The sequence below is a fragment of the Protopterus annectens genome, chromosome 7.part0 (assembly GCF_019279795.1).
Source record: "Protopterus annectens isolate FY-2018-M chromosome 7.part0, PAN1.0, whole genome shotgun sequence".
In the NCBI taxonomy this organism is placed as follows: domain Eukaryota; kingdom Metazoa; phylum Chordata; order Ceratodontiformes; family Protopteridae; genus Protopterus; species Protopterus annectens.
Genome location: NC_056739.1, coordinates 71,705,484 through 71,725,957, shown reverse-complemented (window position 1 = coordinate 71,725,957; position 20,474 = coordinate 71,705,484). Strand labels below are relative to the sequence as shown.

The 20,474-nt window shown below is 40.2% G+C and overlaps 1 protein-coding gene across 1 annotated transcript in view; it reads left to right on the top strand.

The window, feature by feature from the left end:
* The window catches only part of ITPR3 (inositol 1,4,5-trisphosphate receptor type 3), a 2,403,054-nt gene that overhangs the window by 900,100 nt on the left and 1,482,480 nt on the right, over positions 1-20,474 (top strand). Inside the window, exon 6 of the mRNA XM_044076491.1 lies at positions 2,760-2,858. Coding sequence (XP_043932426.1) covers positions 2,760-2,858 — 99 coding nt within the window. The remainder of the gene's footprint in view (positions 1-2,759; positions 2,859-20,474) is intronic.

Sequence of the window (20,474 nt, the reverse complement as noted above, 5' to 3'; positions counted from 1 at the left end):
TGCTCACACAAACAAAGGGCTGTCAAATTCATCCAGTCCTAGAGACGCTGAACCTTACAGTCTGGATTGTAGGCTTCTGATTTTTTTTAGATACCATTAATCTGAGAACCTACTACACTGTAAAGGAAGCTTGAAAACCTGCAACAAGAAAATCCTATATGATTAAGTGGAACAGATTTTCTGTGTAGTGCGACAAGAGAAGAGGGGATCCTGTCAAGCAGGAATGCCATTCATTGTCAAATATTTGTGTGAGCTGCTCAACTCAGGTTTGGCATATACTTCCAATGAGATGCACTTCTCAGCCATTTCAGCCCGCCACCAAACTAATCCGCCTCTTTTTCACATGCTGAGATCAAACAGTTCCTAAAAATCATCCTGCATACCAGACCTCCAGAAAATCTGTTGTTCCTCTTTATTCTTGGAACCTGAATTATTTCCTGGAAAAATTAGTTTTGCAGCCCTTTGAGCCTGCTTCTTATGCATCTTTAAAGTTCTGTACTTGGAAAACATTACTACTAGTAGACTTAACTTCTGCAAAAATTGTTTCTGAACTATAAGACCTTATTTGTAACCTCCTTGTCTGATCTGTCATAGAGACAGGGTGATGCTGAGGCAAAGATGGATAATAAAAAATTACACAGCCAGCTGGTATTAGCAGCCAGCACCTCCCCTGGTCTAAATGAACATATTAGTATTCAATCTGAATTGAAACTGGAGTGGTTAAAAATTGGAAGTGGCCATGCCATCCTGAATGTTTATCATACTGTAAGTTAAGCAGGGTCAGGCTTAGTTGCTACTTGGATATGAAATCCCCTGTGAATACTAGGAGCTTGTTTTAAACTTTTTATAATCTGTTTTATGTGTATATGTGTATGTATTTATGTCAATATGAAAGTGATTTTAACCTTTATGTCTTAGCAATGACAACCTTTTATTTGTGGTTTTATGTCATGTTACACTATGAATTGCTAATTAATGCACGTGATGGTTCATTTATTGTCTGAAGAAGCCCCAAGTCAGTTTTAAGGAGCAAAAGTGGTGACCACTTTGTGTTGTAATAAGCAGTTTGTAGTGACACTCCAATCTTAGCATCACTTTTTTATTTTTATCGTTATGTTTTATAATTATTGACACCATACTGGAGGATTTGTTTATATATAAAGAAGTTGTGTGTGTGTGTGTGTGTGTGTGTGTGTGTGTGTGTGTGTGTGTGTGTGTGTGTGTGTGTGTGTGAAAGTATAGATGTGTAAGTGCACACTGCACTGAAGCCGTTTGCAGCTGTTTTCACAGGAGTAGAGGGATTTTTGACCAGCTCTGGGGGCGTACAGTTGCCAAGTAGCATCTGTGACTTCGAAAATTAGGTTTGCTAGATCCCCTTGCATAACTTGTGTTTTAACTCTTTTGGTTGTAGCTTCTTCATTGCTTTTATCCACTACTGAAATAAAATGAATGCTTAAGTCACCCAAAAGCCCAGTACATTGCTGGCTTTCTGAAACAGTTTTTTGCACAGTAGTTTCACATAGGCTTGTGTTTCTGAGAACAGGAGCTACTGAGTTACAAGAGTACTGCTGGTCTCTTTCAAAAGAAAGATCAAAAAGGAACAGATAAGGCAGATGTGGACACCTGATGTAGATTGAGGAGCAGTGCTGGGCTGTGGTTGTCACTGGTGGAGCAGAGCTGGGCTCTGTGGATGATGGATGGCTGCAGATGGTTGGGCAAACCTGGCTGTTCTTGATGTTGAAACTGAGCTGGACTCTGAATGTAGATTGTGGAACAGAATTGTGCTCTGTTTGTGGATGGTAGAACAGAGCTATGTTCTGGCAGTGGGCAACCAAGCAAATCTGGGCTTTGGTTATGCATGACAGAGCAGAGCTTTTTGATTGTGGATGGTGGAGCAGACCTTGGCTATGCTTGTAGATGATACAACAGAGCTTGACTTTGGTTGTGGGCGGTGGGGCAGAGCTTGACTCTAGTTATCATTCTGGGTGTTGGAACAGAACTAGGCACTGGTCCTGCAAAATGCAACAGAGCATTGCCCTGGTTGTTGACTGTGGAAACACAGCTGGACTTTGGATGTGCATAGTTGAGCAGAACTGGACTCTCTTTGTTAATGGTGGGGTAAAGCTGGGATCTGCTTGTGTGTATGTTGGAGTAGAACTGTGGATCTGGTTGTGAAAGGTGGACCACGGGGTGGGATGTCATTGTGGATGGTGGAGCAGATCTGAACTCCCTTTGTGTATGGTAGAACCTAACTGGGATCTGGTTGTGGATAGTGGAACTGAGCTGAATCTCTTTGTAGATGATGGATCAAAGCTGTGATCTGCCTGTGGATGGTGGAGCAGAGCTGAGTCCCTTTGCCAATGAAGCAGTAGAACAGAGCTTCCTTTACAGAAGGCAGCTGTAACTGTTTATCTTAAATCTTGACTGTTGTTATTGCCATCTGTCATGTACATACCTTTTGGTGGAGGGGGAACTCCCCGTCTCCTAAAGATCACTCCTTTAAAGGGAACACAAAGAAAATAGCCAGTAGTTATGAAGTCATAGCTAGGACAGACTTTATGCCATGAATTGATCAATGAAAAAAAGAACTAAATGAATGAAAGCATGACTTCTACAGAAATATATTCATTGTAGAGTTTCTGCAGTGTTTATGGTAATCCAGCCGGTATGTTTACAGAACTGTAGTATTACTTTTACTTCTTATCAAGCCTCTGCTGTTGTAATTTACTGATCATCTTATTTTTCTTTCCTTTTTTTAGGTAGTTGTAGGAGATAAAGTTATTCTGAATCCCGTAAATGCTGGACAGCCACTCCATGCCAGTAACTATGAGCTTGCAGACAACGTAGGATGCAAGGAGGTAAGTGAGGACTGAGAAAAGGGAAGAGTGCCACAGTACATTCAGCTAGTAAATATGTGACAGATGTTTCTGAGATACTCTTTAGTGAGCAGTGTGCCCAGCTGAACACCCATGTATGTGATGGAGAGATTTAAGTACTGAGTGGGATTTCAAACAGCAGTGCTTCCTAGACTCTTGAGGTGATTCCTACTCCTTATGGTATAATAGTAAGATATCTTGTTTCTGTAGAAATGTTCTTGTGCATATGGACACAGTGAGAAGCTTAACAAAGACAGGAAAAGAAAGGTTCAGGGTAAACTGTACATAAAATGCTAATCTGACATTAATATAAGTACTGCTGGTTTACAGAGGCCATGGGCACCACACCTGTGGACTATAACTTAGTGAAGAGGTCACTCATTAAACAGTCCATTGTGTGCCACAAAAGAGATAATGCAATTGATGTTAAGGATCTAGTTGAGTATAGATAGCTCTTTCTGAATGTGAAAGCTTTTAGAGTACAAGCTGAGAGCATCTATCCCAGGCTAAGTGGTATATTACATACAGAAATAGATGGACATGACATATTTAAACAGCCATTCTGCAGTTTTACATGTAAATGCTGACACACAGCTCGCTTATCTTCCTTAGGTTTATCCACCTGTTACTTGTGGATTTGATAGTGATGGCATTACACAGCTGGGAGGAGTGAATTACACTGTGTTTCACATTCTCCCTTCAATGTACCCCTAGACATTCCTTTTTTTTTTAAACAAGAAACATCTTTATTAAATTATCACTTATGACATAGGCAATCATACATTTATATAAATGAAAACAAACCATATTGATTGTGTGTGCAAGAGACCAGATGGAAGGGGAGCAAGGCTAGGTGTATCAGAGGCAGGTTCAAATTGTTTTATCATGTTGTGGATGGGAGGAGAAATGGCATAGACATTATCCTGAAGGAACAGTATGCTAAGAGTGTTTTGGAGGTGAAAAGAGTGTCATATAGAGTAATGTTTATGAAGCTGGAAATTGGTGGTGTAATGATGAATGTTGTTAGTGCATATGCTCCACAAGCTGGGTGTGCGATGGATGAGAAAGAAAAATTTTGGAGTGAGTTGGATGAAGTGGTGATGACTGTACCCAAGGGTGAGAGACTGGTGACTGGAGCAGATTTCAATGGGCATGTTGGTGAAGGGAACAGAGGGGATGAGGAAGTGATGAGTAGGTATGGTGTTAAGCAAAGGAATGCAGAAGGTCAGATGGTAGTGGATTTTGCGAAAAGGATGGACATGGCTGTGTTGAATACGTATTTTAACAAGAGGGTGACATACAAGAGTGGGAGGAAGATGCACACAGGTGGATTATATCTTATGTAGAAGGGCCAGTCTGAAGGAGATTGGGGACTGTAAAGTGGTGGCAGGGGAAAGTGTAGTTAGGCAGCATATGATGGTGGTTTGTAAGATGACATTGCTGATCAAGAAGTGGAGGATGAGTGTGAGGACAGCACCAAGGATCAAATGGTGTAAATTGAAAAATGGTAATTGTGAGGTGATGTTCAGGGAAGAGTTAAGACAGGCAATGGGTGGCAGTGAAGAGTTACCGAATAGCTGGGTAACTACAGCAGAGCTAGTAAGAGAGATGGCTAGAAGGGTGCTTGGTGTGACATCTGGAAAGAGGAAGGAGGACAAGGAGACCTGGTGGTGGAATGAAGAAGTACAGGAGAGTATACAGAGAAAGAGGTTGGCGAAGAAGAAGTGGGATTGTCAGAGAGATGAAGAAAGTAGACAAGAGTATAAGGAGAAGAGAGAGGTGGCGAAGGCTAAGGATAAGGCGTATGACGAGTTGTATAAACATTTGGACACTAAGGTGGGAAAAAAGGACCTGTACCGATTGGCTAGACAGAGGGACTGAGCTAGTAAAGATGTGCAGCAGGTAAGGGCGATAAAGGATAATGAGGGAAATATACTCACAAGCGAGGAGAGTGTGTTGAGCAGATGGAAAGAGTACTTTGAGGGGCTGATGAATGAAGAGAATGAGAGGGAGAGAAGGTTGGATGATGTGCAGATAGTGAATCATGAAGTGCAGTGGATTAGCAAGGAGGAAGTAAGGATAGCTATGAAGAAGATGAAGAACGGAAAGGCTGTTGGTCCAGATGACATACCTGTGGAAGCATGGAGGTGTTTAGGTGAAATGGCAGTGGAGTTTTTAACTAGATTGTTTAATGAAATCTTGGAAAGTGAGAGGATGCCTGAGGAATGGAGAAAAAATGTTTTGGTACCGATTTTTAAGAATAAGGGTGATGTGCAGAGCTGTAGTAACTACAGAGGGATTAAATTGATCAGTCACAGCATGAAGTTATGGGAAAGAGTAGTGGAAATTAGGTTAAGAATGGAGGTGATGATTAGTGATCAGCAGTATGGTTTCATGCCAGGAAAGAGCACTACAGATGTGATGTTTGCTTTGAGAGTGTTGATGGAGAAGTATCGAGAATGTCAGAAGGAGTTGCATTGTGTCTTTGTGGATTTAGAGAAAGCATATGACAGGGTGCCTAGAGAGGAGTTGTGGTATTGTATGAGGAAGTCGGGAGTGTCAGAGAAGTATGTAAGAGTGGTACAGGATATGTATGAGGGTACTGTGACAGCGGTAAGGTCTGCAGTGGGAGTGACGAATGCGTTTAAGGTGGAGGTGGGATTACATCAAGGTTCAGCTCTGAGCCCTTTCTTATTTGTAATAGTGATGGACAGGTTGACATGACGAGATCAGACAGGAGTCCCTGTGGACTATGATGTTTGCAGATGACATTGTGATCTGTAGTGAGAGTAGGGAACAGGTGGAGGAGACCCTGGAGAGGTGGAGATATGCTCTAGAGAGAAGAGGAATGAAGGTCAGCAGGACTAAGATAGAATATATGTGTGCGAATGAGAGGGAGGATAGAGGAATGGTGAGGATGCAGGGAGTAGAGGTGGCAAAGGTGGATGGGTTTAAATACTTGGGATCAACAGTTCAGAGTAATGGTGAGCGTGGAAGAGAGGTGAAGAAGAGAGTACAGGCAGGATGGAGTGTGTGGAGAAGAGTGTCAGGAGTTATTTGTGACAGACGAGTACCAGTAAGAGTGAAATGGAAGGTCTACAAGAGGGTAGTGAGGCCAGCTATGTTATATGGGTTGGAGACAGTGGCATTGACAAAAAGGCAGGAGTCAGAGCTTGACGTGGCAGAGTTGAAGATGTTAAGATTTGCACTGGTTGTGACGAGGATGGACAGGATTAGGAATAAGTATATTAGAGGGTCAGCCCAGGTTGGAAGGTTTGGAAACAAAGCCAGAGAGGCAAGATTACGTTGGTTTGGACATGTGCTGAGGAGGGATGCAGAGTATATTGGGAAAAAGATGCTAAGGATGAAGCTGCCAGGTAACAGGAAAAGAGAAAGGCCTAAGAATAAGGTTTATGGATGTGGTGAGAGAGGACATGCAGGTGGTTGGTGTGACAGAGCAAGATGCAGGGGACAGGAAGAAATGGAAACAGTTGATCTGCTGTGGCAACCCCTGATGGGAGCAGCCAAAAGAAGAAGAAGAATTGACATAATCCAGGCTGCAAGCACAATACATTACAAACCATACTGACATAATCCTAGTTGCAAACATTATACATCACTTATAATCAACCCAATAATTGTTAGTCAAACATTACATAGCTCATTCAAGTTCTGCCTTCTTTTAAACCTCATTCCTCCCCTGTATGTATTATTCCCAGAATTCCCATTTTTCCTATGTAATTTCATCCTACCTTTTCTTTAAGATCCCAGTTCCAGTTGTTTTATCTCTGTTACTATATTCACTACTTCTAGTACAGCTGGTTTAGACTTTGATTTCCATTTTCTAGTAATTGCTTTTTTGGCAGCCACCATAATTAGATTCAGCAAGGCCTTACTATGTTTTGGCAATTCCTATTCTGTATCATAGCTCAGAAAAATTATTTTCCTAGTTATACCAATTTGCTCACCCAGTATCTCCAACAGAGTAGTCTGCAGGAAATCTTTAAAGTCTGCAAACTCATTTCACTTCCAGAAAATATGTTCCCAATTACCTCTTTCTTCTTCATCACACCTCCAGCATTTGCTGTCTACCTGAGGAAAAATTCTCTGGAGCCTACTTGGTGAATAAAACATGTAAACATTTCCAAGCAAAAATCCTAAAGTTTCTAGATTTTGTTAGGTGTTTGGGAGACAAACATATATCCCCCATTGTTTATTTGTGAACTGCTTATCCACTCCCTCTTCCCAATCCTTTCTTACCTCCTCTGATTGATTCTTATAGTTATCATGCAATATTTGATATGCTGTACTAATTATTCTTTTTTAACTGCAGATTCTAGTTTAGATTCTACAAAAACTCTAAAAGTGCTGGTATTTCATTTAGGACCCCCCTATTTCTTTCTCTTTGCCTATACTCTGATATCGTTCCTTGATAGGGAAAGCAATCTTTAACCTGCAGTCCAAATACATTCTTGGCATCTTCCTATTCTATTACCTTTCCCTCCCTATCTATTTGCTCCCAATACCTTGGTTCCTTTGCCAGTTTTCTCCAATAAATTCCAGCCCCCTCTTTCCTGTTGTCTGAATCTGTATTGCAGTAATCCCTATCCGCAGAATCTTCTTTCTCCATTCCCATGTTAAGTTAATTTTCAGAATACGTTCTTCTACTTTATGTATATAATATTCTGTATGATTATTGTTATTCTCCTTACAGATCTGCATCCAACATCCAAGTCTCTCCTTGTTTCTTGAACTACCCCCTATTTTGTCATCATCCCTTTCCACTTTGAATTATAGGTTTCTGCTTGTGCTATGTATAGGAGCCTTAAATGTGTAGCTGTGAAATACCCCTTAAAATCAAGTAATCCCAATCTGCCTTGTTCTATTGGAAAAATCAGCTTATCCCACTTGACTCTTACTGTCTTTCCCTCCAAGATAAAACCCTTCAGCTCTTTATTAATCACTATCCACAACTTCTCCTCTAGTTGATAAAAATATGCTTGACCTGTGTATAAGACTAAAGGGACTAAAAACATTTTAACTGCTTGTATCTTACTATCCCTATCCCTATCCATATAACAGAGCTTCCAAATTCTCAGTTGTTGTATTATCTTTTGTTTAGTCTCTTAACACATATCCTTAGCTACCACACCAGAAACATTTTAATCCATACTCCTAAATACTTAATTTTATCATGTCCTCCTAAACATGGATATTGCTGAACCAATTCATGTGTGGGTACATAATAACTGCTATTGCCTTTGTTTTAGCTTCATTAATTTTGTATCCTGAAAAGATTTGAAATTGTCTCAAAGTGTTCCATATCACTGTAATGTCCTTTTCTGGTTTTGTTAGGTATAAAATAGTATCATCTGCAAATAGAGTCAGCTTTTCTTGACTACCATACCAGTTATATCCTTGAATTTCTGAGTCCCTTATTTTCTTTGCCAGTCATTTTAAGTATAATACAAGTAACAAATGGAAAAGAGGACACCCCTGCCTGGTTCCTCTACTCAAGCAGAAATTATCAGAGAGGACCCTTCACACTTTAATTTTCACCTCCAGTTCCTCATATATCCTTCTAATCAACCTTATAATTGTATCAAGGAATGCAAATGCTTCCATTGCCCTGTTTATAAAGTCCCAGCTTACTCTGTCAAATGCTTTCCCTGCATCAGGACCCACCAATAACACTGCTGTTTTTTTTACATTCTACTTCTGTCTCGATCATCAGTGTTCCATTAATGTTGTTAAATGTTTGCCTCCCTTCCGCAAAACCACATTGATCCATATCTATTATCGATCAATTTTGGCATCACTTCTGCCATTCTTCCAGCCATTATAGACATAAACACATTTTTAATCATGGTTTAGTATTGAAATGGACAGGTATGAAGCTGGATCTGATGAATCTTTACCCTCCTTAGGTATTACAGCTATCACCACTTTCTTCCAGGATGTTGATACTTCTCCTTCTCTTAAAATATTATTAAACAAAACCTTCCAGATCTTTATCAGTTTTTCCCTCCTAGCTTCTAAACTTCCATAGGAATACCCTCTATTCCTGGGGACTTCCCTGTAGATTGGTTATACATGGTCATTTTTATCTCATCTCTTCCTGTCCTAACTGTGGATATGTCGTCTCAAGGAATTTCTTTAAACATCCCATAACCTCATGGACATATAGTTTGGATTTTTATGTAGACTGCACTAGCAGTAATGTTGTCTATATTGTTAATTGTGTTCAGTGTGTAAGTTTTTATGTAGAAAAATGAATAGGCTCTTTAAGAATAGAATATTACAACATTTCAGTGACATAAGATTGACTAACAACAATAACACATTGGTCCAACATATCTCTAGGTATCCAGACCATAAGTTTACTTTTATGGTTTTACAAATCATTGTGGAGAGCCTACGAGGTGGAGACTTATTTAATCCAACTGAAACGGTAGAGGTGCATTGGCTAGTCAATTTACAGGCTGATAAACTACCAGGACTAAATGGGATGGTCCATTTAAAACCTGTGCTGAAAGGGCACAGATTACAGATATGATTATGACCTAATTTGATTGCCATTTAAAATGCACTAGCTTTTAATGTATGTCAGGATCTGAAGGCTACTTGCCGAAAACACTTGTCCTGCATTTATTTTATTTTACTTTGTTTTACTTGCTGCTACTCATGGAGCATTATACTTTTTATTAAATTTTGGACCCTATACCTTCATCGTGGTGACAGTCTTTACATTGCCTTTCATTAATTTTTAATTAATCAAACATCATCTACCTTTAACCTTGGCATATTTAATTATTCCATAAACATTTCCATTTGTACCTTTTCTTGATTTCCATATTTCTCTGCTTTAGACAGACTTTAATAAAATTTCTGAAATATTTCTAATATGTCTTCAGGATCTCTTGTTACCTTCCTTGTTATAGGCTCTCTAAGCTCAGAGACAGCGCTTTCTACTTTCTGTTGGCTGAGTCATTGTGTTAAAAGTTTTTGTGCTCTAGTGTTATTATCAAAAAACAGTTGCTTAACAGCAGTCTTTCGAATCTCATGCATGTTATCAAGGTAATCCCTTATTTTTTTGTTCAGCATTCTGCAGTTGTGCCTCTTCTTGTTATGTGAGATTCCCCTTATTCCTATTCTGTTATGCTTTAACATTTGTCAGTCCCTCTAAATAACTCTTATTGCTTCTTAACCATATCTCCCTTTCTTTTATTTCCACCCAATTTTTAAACTCCACTTTAATTTTATTCCACTCCCTAGCTATACTTTTAGAATAAATTTCTATCGTCTCTAATAGTTCCTGAATAATTTCCACTACCCCATTCCTTAATTTCTTCTGTTTTCAACAGATAGGTGGGAAAATGCCAGTATCTCATTTTTATTTCATTGGTCTGTGTTTTTATTTTAGTTATTATTGGCACTTGATTTGAAATAGTTATTGGGTGTGTATCAAGACCTTCAATTAAATGCATGTGTTCTAGTGAAATTTAAATTCTGTCTAGCTTAGCCCAGTTTTTGTATCTTGGGGAATAATATATACATTTACTCTGAACTTCTAGTACTGAATTCATATCATTCATGACAAATATTTTCATAAATGTCTTCAAAAGTCTACCCTCTTTTGTTATATTTCCCTTCTGGACCCCCAGTCACATCTTCACTGTTGCAAATCAAGTTCCAGTCCCTACCTATAAGTAATATTCCTTGCTGAAAGTTGACTATTTCTCCCAGAATTTTCTTAAGCTCCATTATAGCAGTTTTAGGTGGAATATAAATGCATGCCAGTGTAATCCTCCTCCCTTGCCAGTAGCCCCCTCTGTATCCTGTTCTATCACTATTGGAGCTCCTCTTGCAATTAATATAAGTACTCATCTTTTCTTTTGTCCCAGATATTCTGATGAGTAGCCATCCTGAAAACCTTTCTTTATCAAATTCACATGTTTGGTTCTTTCCAAGAGTGTCTCTTGTAGCATAGCTGTTTGTACTCTACATTTTTAATATAATTCACTGCTTTCTTTTTTGCATTTACCTCTGAGATCATTGACATTTAAAGGCATTACAGAAAGTGTCATTCTATTAAAAAGTTATTATTCCAACCTTTTATATATAACATTTTTTTTGTTAAATGTCTAGTTCCAGTTTTTGTGTTACATGCATACACTGTTTAGCAGGCTGAACTTTTATACAGTTGCTTCTTATCATATCCATTGTCACATCTTACAAAAGCTTTTGATCTGATGTTGTCAGTTTTCATTCTTTCCTCAACTGATGGGTTCAGATCTGATCCTCAAATCCAACTCGGCTGTTACTAAAGCTCGTGGTAACTAAGAACTCTCAAGCTTCTCCTTTACCCATAATGCACCAACCCCAGTTTACCCCCGATCTCATTTGTCGCTTTCAATAAAAGACGTGGTTGACCTTGCTCTTCAGCTTTTTTGAGCTAAGTGATTATTATTATCTTCTATCTTCCTGTATTATCTAATCTTTTCTAATAATTATATATTACTTGTCCCTTACCTTCATAAGGCATCGTATTTCTCATTACTATAGTTGGTAAAATTTGTTCCCTTATCTTTTCCTTTCGTGTTTAGTGTACTTCTTAAATTACTATATTTAGTAATTTACTTTCTACACTTAGTGTCTCTCTTTTCTTTTACCATCGCTGGTTGTTTTTCCTTCTCCCCTTCTTCTTCTTCAAAAAAAATCCTGTTCTTACTTAAATTTCCTTCCTATATAGTTTGGTATTATGGCGAAAAAAGGCCCTGCTGGGTTTAAAAGGTGTGTTAAGTGCAGGCACAAACTACCAATGTCTGATGCCTACATTATGTGTTTACTGCCTTGGGCCTTTACCTCTTCAAGAAGATTGTTCAGTCTGCCATCGCTTCAATCCCAGGGCTTTGGTAGAAAAAAAGAATAAACTTATACTGAAAGGCTTATTACCATCTGGTTTTGGAGAGGCAACATCTGGGGCTCAATCCCACAAAAGTAAAGTGTCAAAACTTTCAACTCCGAAACCATCTACCTCATCCTCCCCAGTTTCAGAGCTGTCGAGGAAAAGGCATAACTTATTTCCAGTCAGATCCAAGAGTTCCTCATCTCCAGATCCGAAAAAGAAAAAAGTTATGGACCCTCCACCTCAAATCTGACAAAAAATATATCAGATCCGACTGCCTCAAACCTTACATATCTACCGAGGACAAGATACTCACCATCCATAGATCTGGTGCCTTCAGGGCTGCCCTGACCCTTTTTAGAACATCACCAACCCAGGTCCCCCTGTATTGTTTCCACTTATTTTTCCTGAAGTTTGATGGAGGAAGATGTGAAAAGAGTGGTGCGGAAAATCCTCTCAGCATAGAGTAAGACGGATGCCTTATCTGCTCCTACCCCTTTCGGTCAAGAGGTCCTTTCTTTGACTACACCTTTGCTAAGTTCCTCCTCTGATTCCTTCGTCCATAGATCTGAGCCTTCTGGCTCCATCTGGCTTGGATCCAAAGATAGCATTATCTTCAGATCCGGAGTTTCGTCTCAGTGATCTGGTTCAGTCAGATCCAGGGGGCTGTAGGAGTCAAAGCTTCCCTGTTAGATCCAGGGTGTTGGAGTCGACTCGGAAGTTGTTGGAGCTGTCTCTGCACCTCAGAGCCTCGGCATTGGATAACTCAGCACTGGCTTCCACCTCGGGGAGATTGCTTTCAGAACGGGAGAGGGCAGCAGTCCAAAAGCCTGTCTTTGCAGAGCCAAGGTCTTCTTTTTCTCTGGAGCAGTCCGCCTTTGAGAGTGTGAAGAGGGATTTTTTTCCTGCCCCGGCAGAATGGCCGGATCCAACCCCTTCAGATCTTCACCCTTCTACTTTGATGTCTCTGCGCTTGAAGCCTCATCACTCTGTACCACAGGGACAGCCAGTCCAAGAACTGCAGGCTTCCCAGAAGGGTATTATAATTTATTCTGATACCTCCCCAGAGCATCCCACTTTGGAGGTCCATCGGAGGAAGAAGTGCAAGAGGAAGCACTTGGAATCTCCTCAAGAGTTAGTCACAGAGGATATGGACTTCGATGAAGGTGAAGGGTCCCCACAATCACCTCTTGAAGATGTCGCATTTGGAGACATCCTTGAGATCTTAAAACGGAGAGGAGATCGGACTCCCAACAATCCTTCATCCGAGAAGGTGGCATTCCTGGAGGCTTTTGGTACTGGCCTGTCTACCTCCTGGGTTACTCTGCCCGCCGGCAAGCTTATTGAATTGGTTTCATAGTGGGCGTGGAAGGAACCTGACACAGTTTAACCCATACCTAAGAGACTGGACAGGATTATGGCACCACCTTCGGATAATCTTTTTGGGGGTAAAGGGGTGTCCCTTAATACTGCGATTATGGTGGCAGCCACCAAAAAAGGAATTTGACGACGAGAGTTCTACTGTTTATCTGCCTAACAGGGAGTCTAGTGCAATGGATAGGTTTGGGAAGTGTGTCTATGCTTCAGCAACCTTCGCCTTAAGATTGCTGAATTGTTTGGCACATTTTACAAGGCTACAGAGGGATTTGATTGAGGAATTGTCAAATACCCTCTCAGGATCCATTTCTGCAGAGGTCCAATCATCTGTGACTTCTCAGTTGGCTACCCTACAATCTATTTCAAATTCATCCAGGAGGCTCATTTCACATGTAGCCAAAAGAACCTCAAGGGCAGCGAGTTCAGGAATCTCCATCAGGAGACATGCCTGGATGCGCTTATGTAATTTTGCGGAGCCCCTGAAGTCTTTGTTTGTCAGTGCTCCTTTTGACAGCATGACTTTGTTTGGCCCCAAAAGCAAATGACACATTATCCAGGTGTGAGAAGGATGGAAAGACCCTGTCTGCAGTGGGCTTATGTTTTTCAACCCTTCAGAGATCATTTTCAAGAAGTCAGTGAAGTGGTCAAAAGATGTGATTCCGGAAATCCCAGGGTCCTTTCCAGGACACACATGGAGAAAGTTCACCCAAGGAAAGAGGGGGAAACTGCAATGGTTGAAGATGCCCCCATGGCAGAGGAGGCCCACAAAACCAGGGGTCCAGAGATTATTTCTTGGATAGACCCTACCAGCGCTCCTGTAAGGAGGTCCAGTTGTCCACCTCTGGAGGCAATCAGGGGTCAATTATCCCTGTATCAGAGAGCCTGGCTAGACATAACAAAAGATACTAGGATAAAGTGGATTATTTCCAGAGACTAAGTAATACCATTTTCCCTTCCATCTCCAAAGTCATAGAAAATCCCTGATGTTCCACCCAGTCAGAGAGAGGAAACAACAAGTCTAATACAAAAGCTGCTAGAAAAAAAGAGTCATCCAAGAGGTCCCACCAAACCAGATAGAATCCGGAACTTACTCAAAGTTCTTTTTAGTGCCAAAGAAAACGGGACTGGAGACCAATTTTGGATCTCAGCAACTTGAAGAAGTCAGTTTGACACACCAAGTTTTGGATGGTCACACCAGTCCATTCTCCCTTTATTGGGCAAGGATGACTGGATATGCTCGATAAACCATCAAGATGCATGCTATCACATAAAGATGAACAGACAATCCAGAAAGTACTTCTGCTTCCGGCTGGCAGCCAGTTCACGGCAGCCAGTTCACAGTTCTGCCCTTTGGTCTCACCACAGCCCTCAGGGTGTTCACCAAATGTGTGGCAGTAATAGCAGCTCACTTGAGACCGCAGGGATTCCGGGTGTTTCCATATCTAGACGACTGACTCATTACCGCCCCGATCAGTCATCAGTTGATATGGGCAAGATATCAGGTTCTTCACACTTGTACTCGTCTGGGAATAACCATAAACTACAGCAAGTTTCAACTGGACCCAACCCAAAATTTGGAATTCAGAGGAGCAATTTTCAACACAAAGTCAATGATAGCTTTACTGCCTCCCTCAAGGGTTCAAAGTATAAAGTCACAGGTCAGAAAAATAATCTGCAGTACCAAGATTTCATCCCACTTGGTCCTTCAAGCTCTAGGATCAGTGTCAGCCGTGATAACACTAATACGTTTAGCCAGATTTTATATGAGGATTCTCCAGTGAATGTTAGCAACACAATGATCGATACTTTGCCAACCCATATCAACTCTGATATGAATCACCCAGATATGCAAGAGAAATCTCAGGTGGTGGATTCAGTCAGATCAGGTTCTACAATCTTGTCCATTCATTACCTTTCAGCCTAAGGCCATAGCGACCACTGACGATTGCCAGTTGGGGTGGGGGCAATTTCTGGGGAAACAGTCCAAGGCACTTGATCTCCTGAAGAGGCCAAGTTGCATACAGTATCCGATAGATGAGAGCAGTGCTTTTAGCATGGCAGGCCTTCCACAATGTTCTCCCACTGGGGACGATTGAATATCAAATGGAATGTATGCCAGTAGTTTGGTACATCAACAAACAAGGCGGTACCAGATCATACCCCTTGTATTGAGAAGCAGTCAGTGTGTGGTAATGGTCAATCTCATCCAACCGCTTTCTCATAGCAATGCACATTCTGGGCAAGTTCAGTATGACAGCAGACAAACTGAACAGGTGCATTTGTCTACCTCATGAGTGGTCTCTCAACAGGAATGTGTCAAAAATGATTTTTCGTCAATGGGGCCAACCTTGTTGTGATCTTTTTGCTTCTCCCCTAAACAACAAGTGCAGCAGCTACTTTGCCCTAATCCCCACAGAGGGGGAATGGGCCAACCTTGCTGTGATCTTTTTGCTTCTCCCCTAAACAACAAGTGCAGCAGCTACTTTGCCCTAATCCCCACAGAGGGGGAATGGGCCAACCTTGCTGTGATCTTTTTGCTTCTCCCCTAAACAACAAGTGCAGCAGCTACTTTTCCCTAATCCCCACAGAGGGAGAATCACTGAGGGATGCTCTACTTCATGATTGGCTCCCCGGTCTACTTTATGCCTACTCTACAATTCTATTAATTCCAAAATTTTTACAGAAAGCTATCAAGTTGAAGAGCAAAGTCATCCTCATTGCACCATACTGGCCTCAACAGATTTGGTTTCCTTGCCTTTGGCCTCACTTACATCATCAGGCTTGGATCCTGGTCCAGCTCCAGACCTCCTGCTTCACCTGACGGGCATGATCCATCATGACATTTCAAATTTCAGGCTGATAGCTTGGTTCTCCAATTCCCTTTATAGCCAGACAGCTGATGCTCTTTTCCCCATCCAACATATTCTTTTATCTTCCCATAAACCTTCAAGAAGAAAACTTTATACAAGTAAATGGAAAAGATTTGTTTACTGGGCACAACAAAATCATGTGGAGCAGTTTTCAGCTCCTATACATAACAAACTCGAGTTTTTAGCCTTACTTTTTAAAGAAGGAGTTAGTTCCTCAACCATTAAAGTTCTTTTAGCAGCAATATCAAATTTTCATATTGGATTTAAAGGTTCTCCATTAGCCTGTCACAAATTGTGCAGAGCTTTATTGCGAGGCACTCTAGTTTTAAGACCTCTGTTTAAGGACCCTACTCTCTCATGGGATCTCAGTCTGGTACTGCAAGCTCTAATACATCCCCCATTTGAACCAGCAACTAAATGTGACCTTAAGTATCTTACCTGGAAAACTGTTTTTTTTTAGTAGCCATTACCTCTGCTAGAAGAATTTCAGAGATTCAAGCCTTGTCTACAAAGACTCCGTACTTGATCTTTCACAAGGATAGAATGATGCTACAAACTAATGCCGCTTTCCTTCCCAAGGTGGTGTCAGAATCTGATATCAATCAGTCCATTAATTTGCCAGTATTCTTCACTAGATTTGCAAACAAGGGTGAATACATGTGTGATGACCCCCCTGTTTAAACCTGGGGCAGTAACTAAGAAGCCTCAGTCCTCACCACTGTCTCCAGTAAGGGAGCATCACTGAAAGCAGGAATAGAACACACAATTTCCCCTAAGGGTACACTGAGAACAGGGTCCAAACCAGGGAATGAACTATATGCTTCAATCCAGGTCCCTAAGTGAGTCTTTACACTAACCATTGCAGAGCACTGTGTCCCAGTTCTATGTATTTGACACACTCACTCTTAAATATTTGATATTCACGCATACAAACACTCTTGGGAAAGACTGGCACAGATGTACTTGCTATGTCCTCTTTCCCAAATTGCACAGTTAACAGCTGCCACCAGTCAAAATACCCGAATAACCTTCAAAAGGGGTGTTCAATTATATTGGGTAAAATCTCTCTCTCTCTCTCTCTATATATATATATATATATATATATATATATATATATAAATATGTGTGTGTGTGTGTGTGTGTGTGTATGTGTGTGAGTGCACGTGTGTGTGTTTGTGTATGTGTGTATGAGTGCACGTGTGTGTGTGTGTGTGTGTGTGTGTGTGTGTGTGTGTGTGTGTGTGTGTGTGTGTGTGTGTGTGTGTGTGTGTGTGTGTGTGTGTGTAGCATGTAAATCCAAGCAGTAAGGTTTTTAGAGTGGCCCTGGTGTTATCACAATAAGCATAAACTTTCTCAGGCTACTAAAAGTATTTTCTCGATAAAAAGCCACAAAAAAGGTAGTAAAGTATTTAATAAATAAAAATTATTTAAAACATAAATACCCTGAATAACTGATTTCAATAAACCACAATTTCCCACACAGGAGTTATGAAAATAACACTGAAGGATAGGTTTCACACTGATTAAAGTAAAACTCTATTTCACTGTAGCTTTGTAACTGCACTCAACTGCCTCAGCATCTAGTTTTTATAGCAGAATCTTTTAAAAGTTAAAGAAAGCTGTTATGAAAATTCTACTCTCTCATTTCAGACTTTTGAAATATATATATATATATATATATATATATATATATATATATATATATATATATATATATATATATAATACCAACTCCTGGATTGCAATACAGTGGGGGAAAAGGGCAAAGTTGGGGTGACGGCAAAGTGTTTGTGAACCGTGGGAAAAATTATGTGGTTCACTGAAGTGAATTTCTGTGGCTGGTGTTCACTGAAGATGTATTCGATAAATACATCTTTCGCATAACTAATACTAACCCTTTAAAATAAATGTACATTTGGTCAGCCAGAAGAAAACTGTCCAATTCAAACATCCGATACAAATCAAAGAAACAATCAAAAAATACAAACTTATTTACAAAATTATAGTTGGTCATGCTGACATTTATAACACAGGGTAATTTACAATTATTTATAAGTATTTACAAAACTGCAGCCAGACATGCTAGCACAGATGATAATATCTGATATCCTCACAACATGTTACATTTATTGGATGTTCACAGACAATTACATTTTTACCCGCATAGAACAAGAGAAGTCAGCAAAACAGACCAGTTGCTTGTTTTCTTTGCAGAATTAAAAGTGGGCAAAGCAGTCGCAAAGGTAACTTTAGCCAGATGGCTAACTGATTATATATCATTTGTCTCTAGTAAATTGGGTATTACCTTACCATAACAGGTGCAAGCTCATTTGACTAGGTCCAAGGCAACCTCTTCAGTTTTTCTTTACAGAGCGTATGTGAATGAAATATGTGCATCATTAACATAGGCTACTTCCCATACTTTTATTACTTATTAGAAGTTGGATCTGGTCTTCAAAGGTAGAGCATCATTTGGTTAAACTGTGTTCAAGAATATCCTTCCTTAGAGTCCACCCGGGATTATAGGTAGCTTGGGACTCTATCTCATAATTTGAGGACAGAAAGGAAATTGACAACATCAGATAAAGAAGTTATGTACTTACCATAACATTCCATCTGTGTTGTCCATTTTCGCTCTTCCTCAACTCCCCGCCCACCAACCTTCATTCTTTCTGTTTGCAAGCTTCTGGGAGAATGAGCTGTTAGAGGGACATCATTGTCCTTGTTATTGAGCTCCAGATATAGTTTCTTTCTGTATTGAGCATATGCAGTTTTACATCTCCAATATTTATGCACATTAAACATTTCATTTCTGGTAAACGTCAGCAAACAAGATCTGAAAATCATACAGTATAAAAATAGTACTATTAAGAAAGAATTTTGTTTTACTTGCAGTTAACTTTCTCCCTCCTCTTCCCCTCCCCTAAGTATTTTTCCGAACATTAATGACATGGCATGTGCTAGAGAGCCCCACAAGTCCAACAGAGTCCAACAAAGTCCAGTATTTCCAAATTTTCTTGTTCTGTCATATTTCACGAATGTAATTATTGCTTTGTAATTGCACATTTGTCAGTTTCCAAGTTACTGTTTTTATTCCTGTTCATCTCCAGCTCCTAAATCCTGCCAATGCTTCATTTCCAATGTACTCTTGATTCTTATAGTCAACTGTCATGCTCCCTTCCTTCTCTTCAGCATTTTCCATCAAAACATTGAAAAAGATTTTACTGGCACAGTCTCTCTATGGTCTTTATTACCAGAAGAACAGGAAGCAGAAATGTCCTTCTATTTCACAGCTCTTTTGTATTTCCTGCTTAGTGTGTACTTCATCAAAAAATGATTTTGTGCATCCAGGGAGGAATATTTTGAAGATAGCTGGCTACAGCAATTTGAATCTCATGCCTGCTTCTCGGCATTCCCTGAATAGTGGAATAAATGTACTCCTCTTCTGCCTGGTATATATTGAGGAATCGTTCTCTGCAAGCACTCTGCTGTCTCCCACTTTTAAAACTTTGTCCTTCTGCCACAGTTTTGTCAGAATCAACTCCTTCTGCTGGTAGGATTGCATCTTTACTACTAAAGCTTTCTCATAGGCAGGTTTGGAGCATACACACAATGTGGCCTTTCAATTAACAACTCCTGCTGTGGAATAACCGTCCAGCTGCTTATTTGTGCTTTCATAAAATTAATACAGTCTGTTCCTTTCAGCTTTTCTGGTACAGCTGAAAATGTCAGGTTTTCCCTTCATGCTCTGTCCTCTAACTCTATTATGTTTGAATAATCTCTTCTTGAGCAGTCTCATATTCAGCCAGCCTTTTCTTCATTTTGACCTCTGATTTTTGCAGTTTTGTCACCTCATCTGAATATCTGTTTAAAGCTTCTTACATTTTTTCCAGCTTTTTGTTGTTTGAGTTGATATGTCAGTGTTTTGTTTATTGTAACCAGGTCTGTATGCAGTTGTCTTATGCTTTCCTCTAAATTACTGGAAGTCATGTCTGGAGCTTGCACAGCATTTTGTGGAACAACTTCAGTACTTTTCCCAGTCAGAGTTTTTCCTCAGCTTTTGTAGCTGATTTTCCTTCAGGTCCTCTGTATTTCTTTTTTCCTGGCATCCAGGCAGTGCACTTACTGGCCAGTTACTGAAATTTACCCATAAACACAAAAGTCCACTGGCCTTCGCTGCTGAGTTTCTTTTTTCACATTGGGAGAGCTAGAATTAAGCTGTTAGCCAACGTGCAACCATCTCTGGAGTTTAGTCTAGCTTCATTCTAAGATCAGTTCACTAACGCTAGTGTTGAACCCATGACTTGTGCAAAATGTCAGAGCTAGCTGTAGCTGGTGACACTAAGACTAGCTTTATTGGGGATGTTCTGTCTTCTGTTCCTCATTGATGTGTCATCTCTTATTAGATACTCAGCTGTGTCAGTTGTATACTTCTTCCTTGTC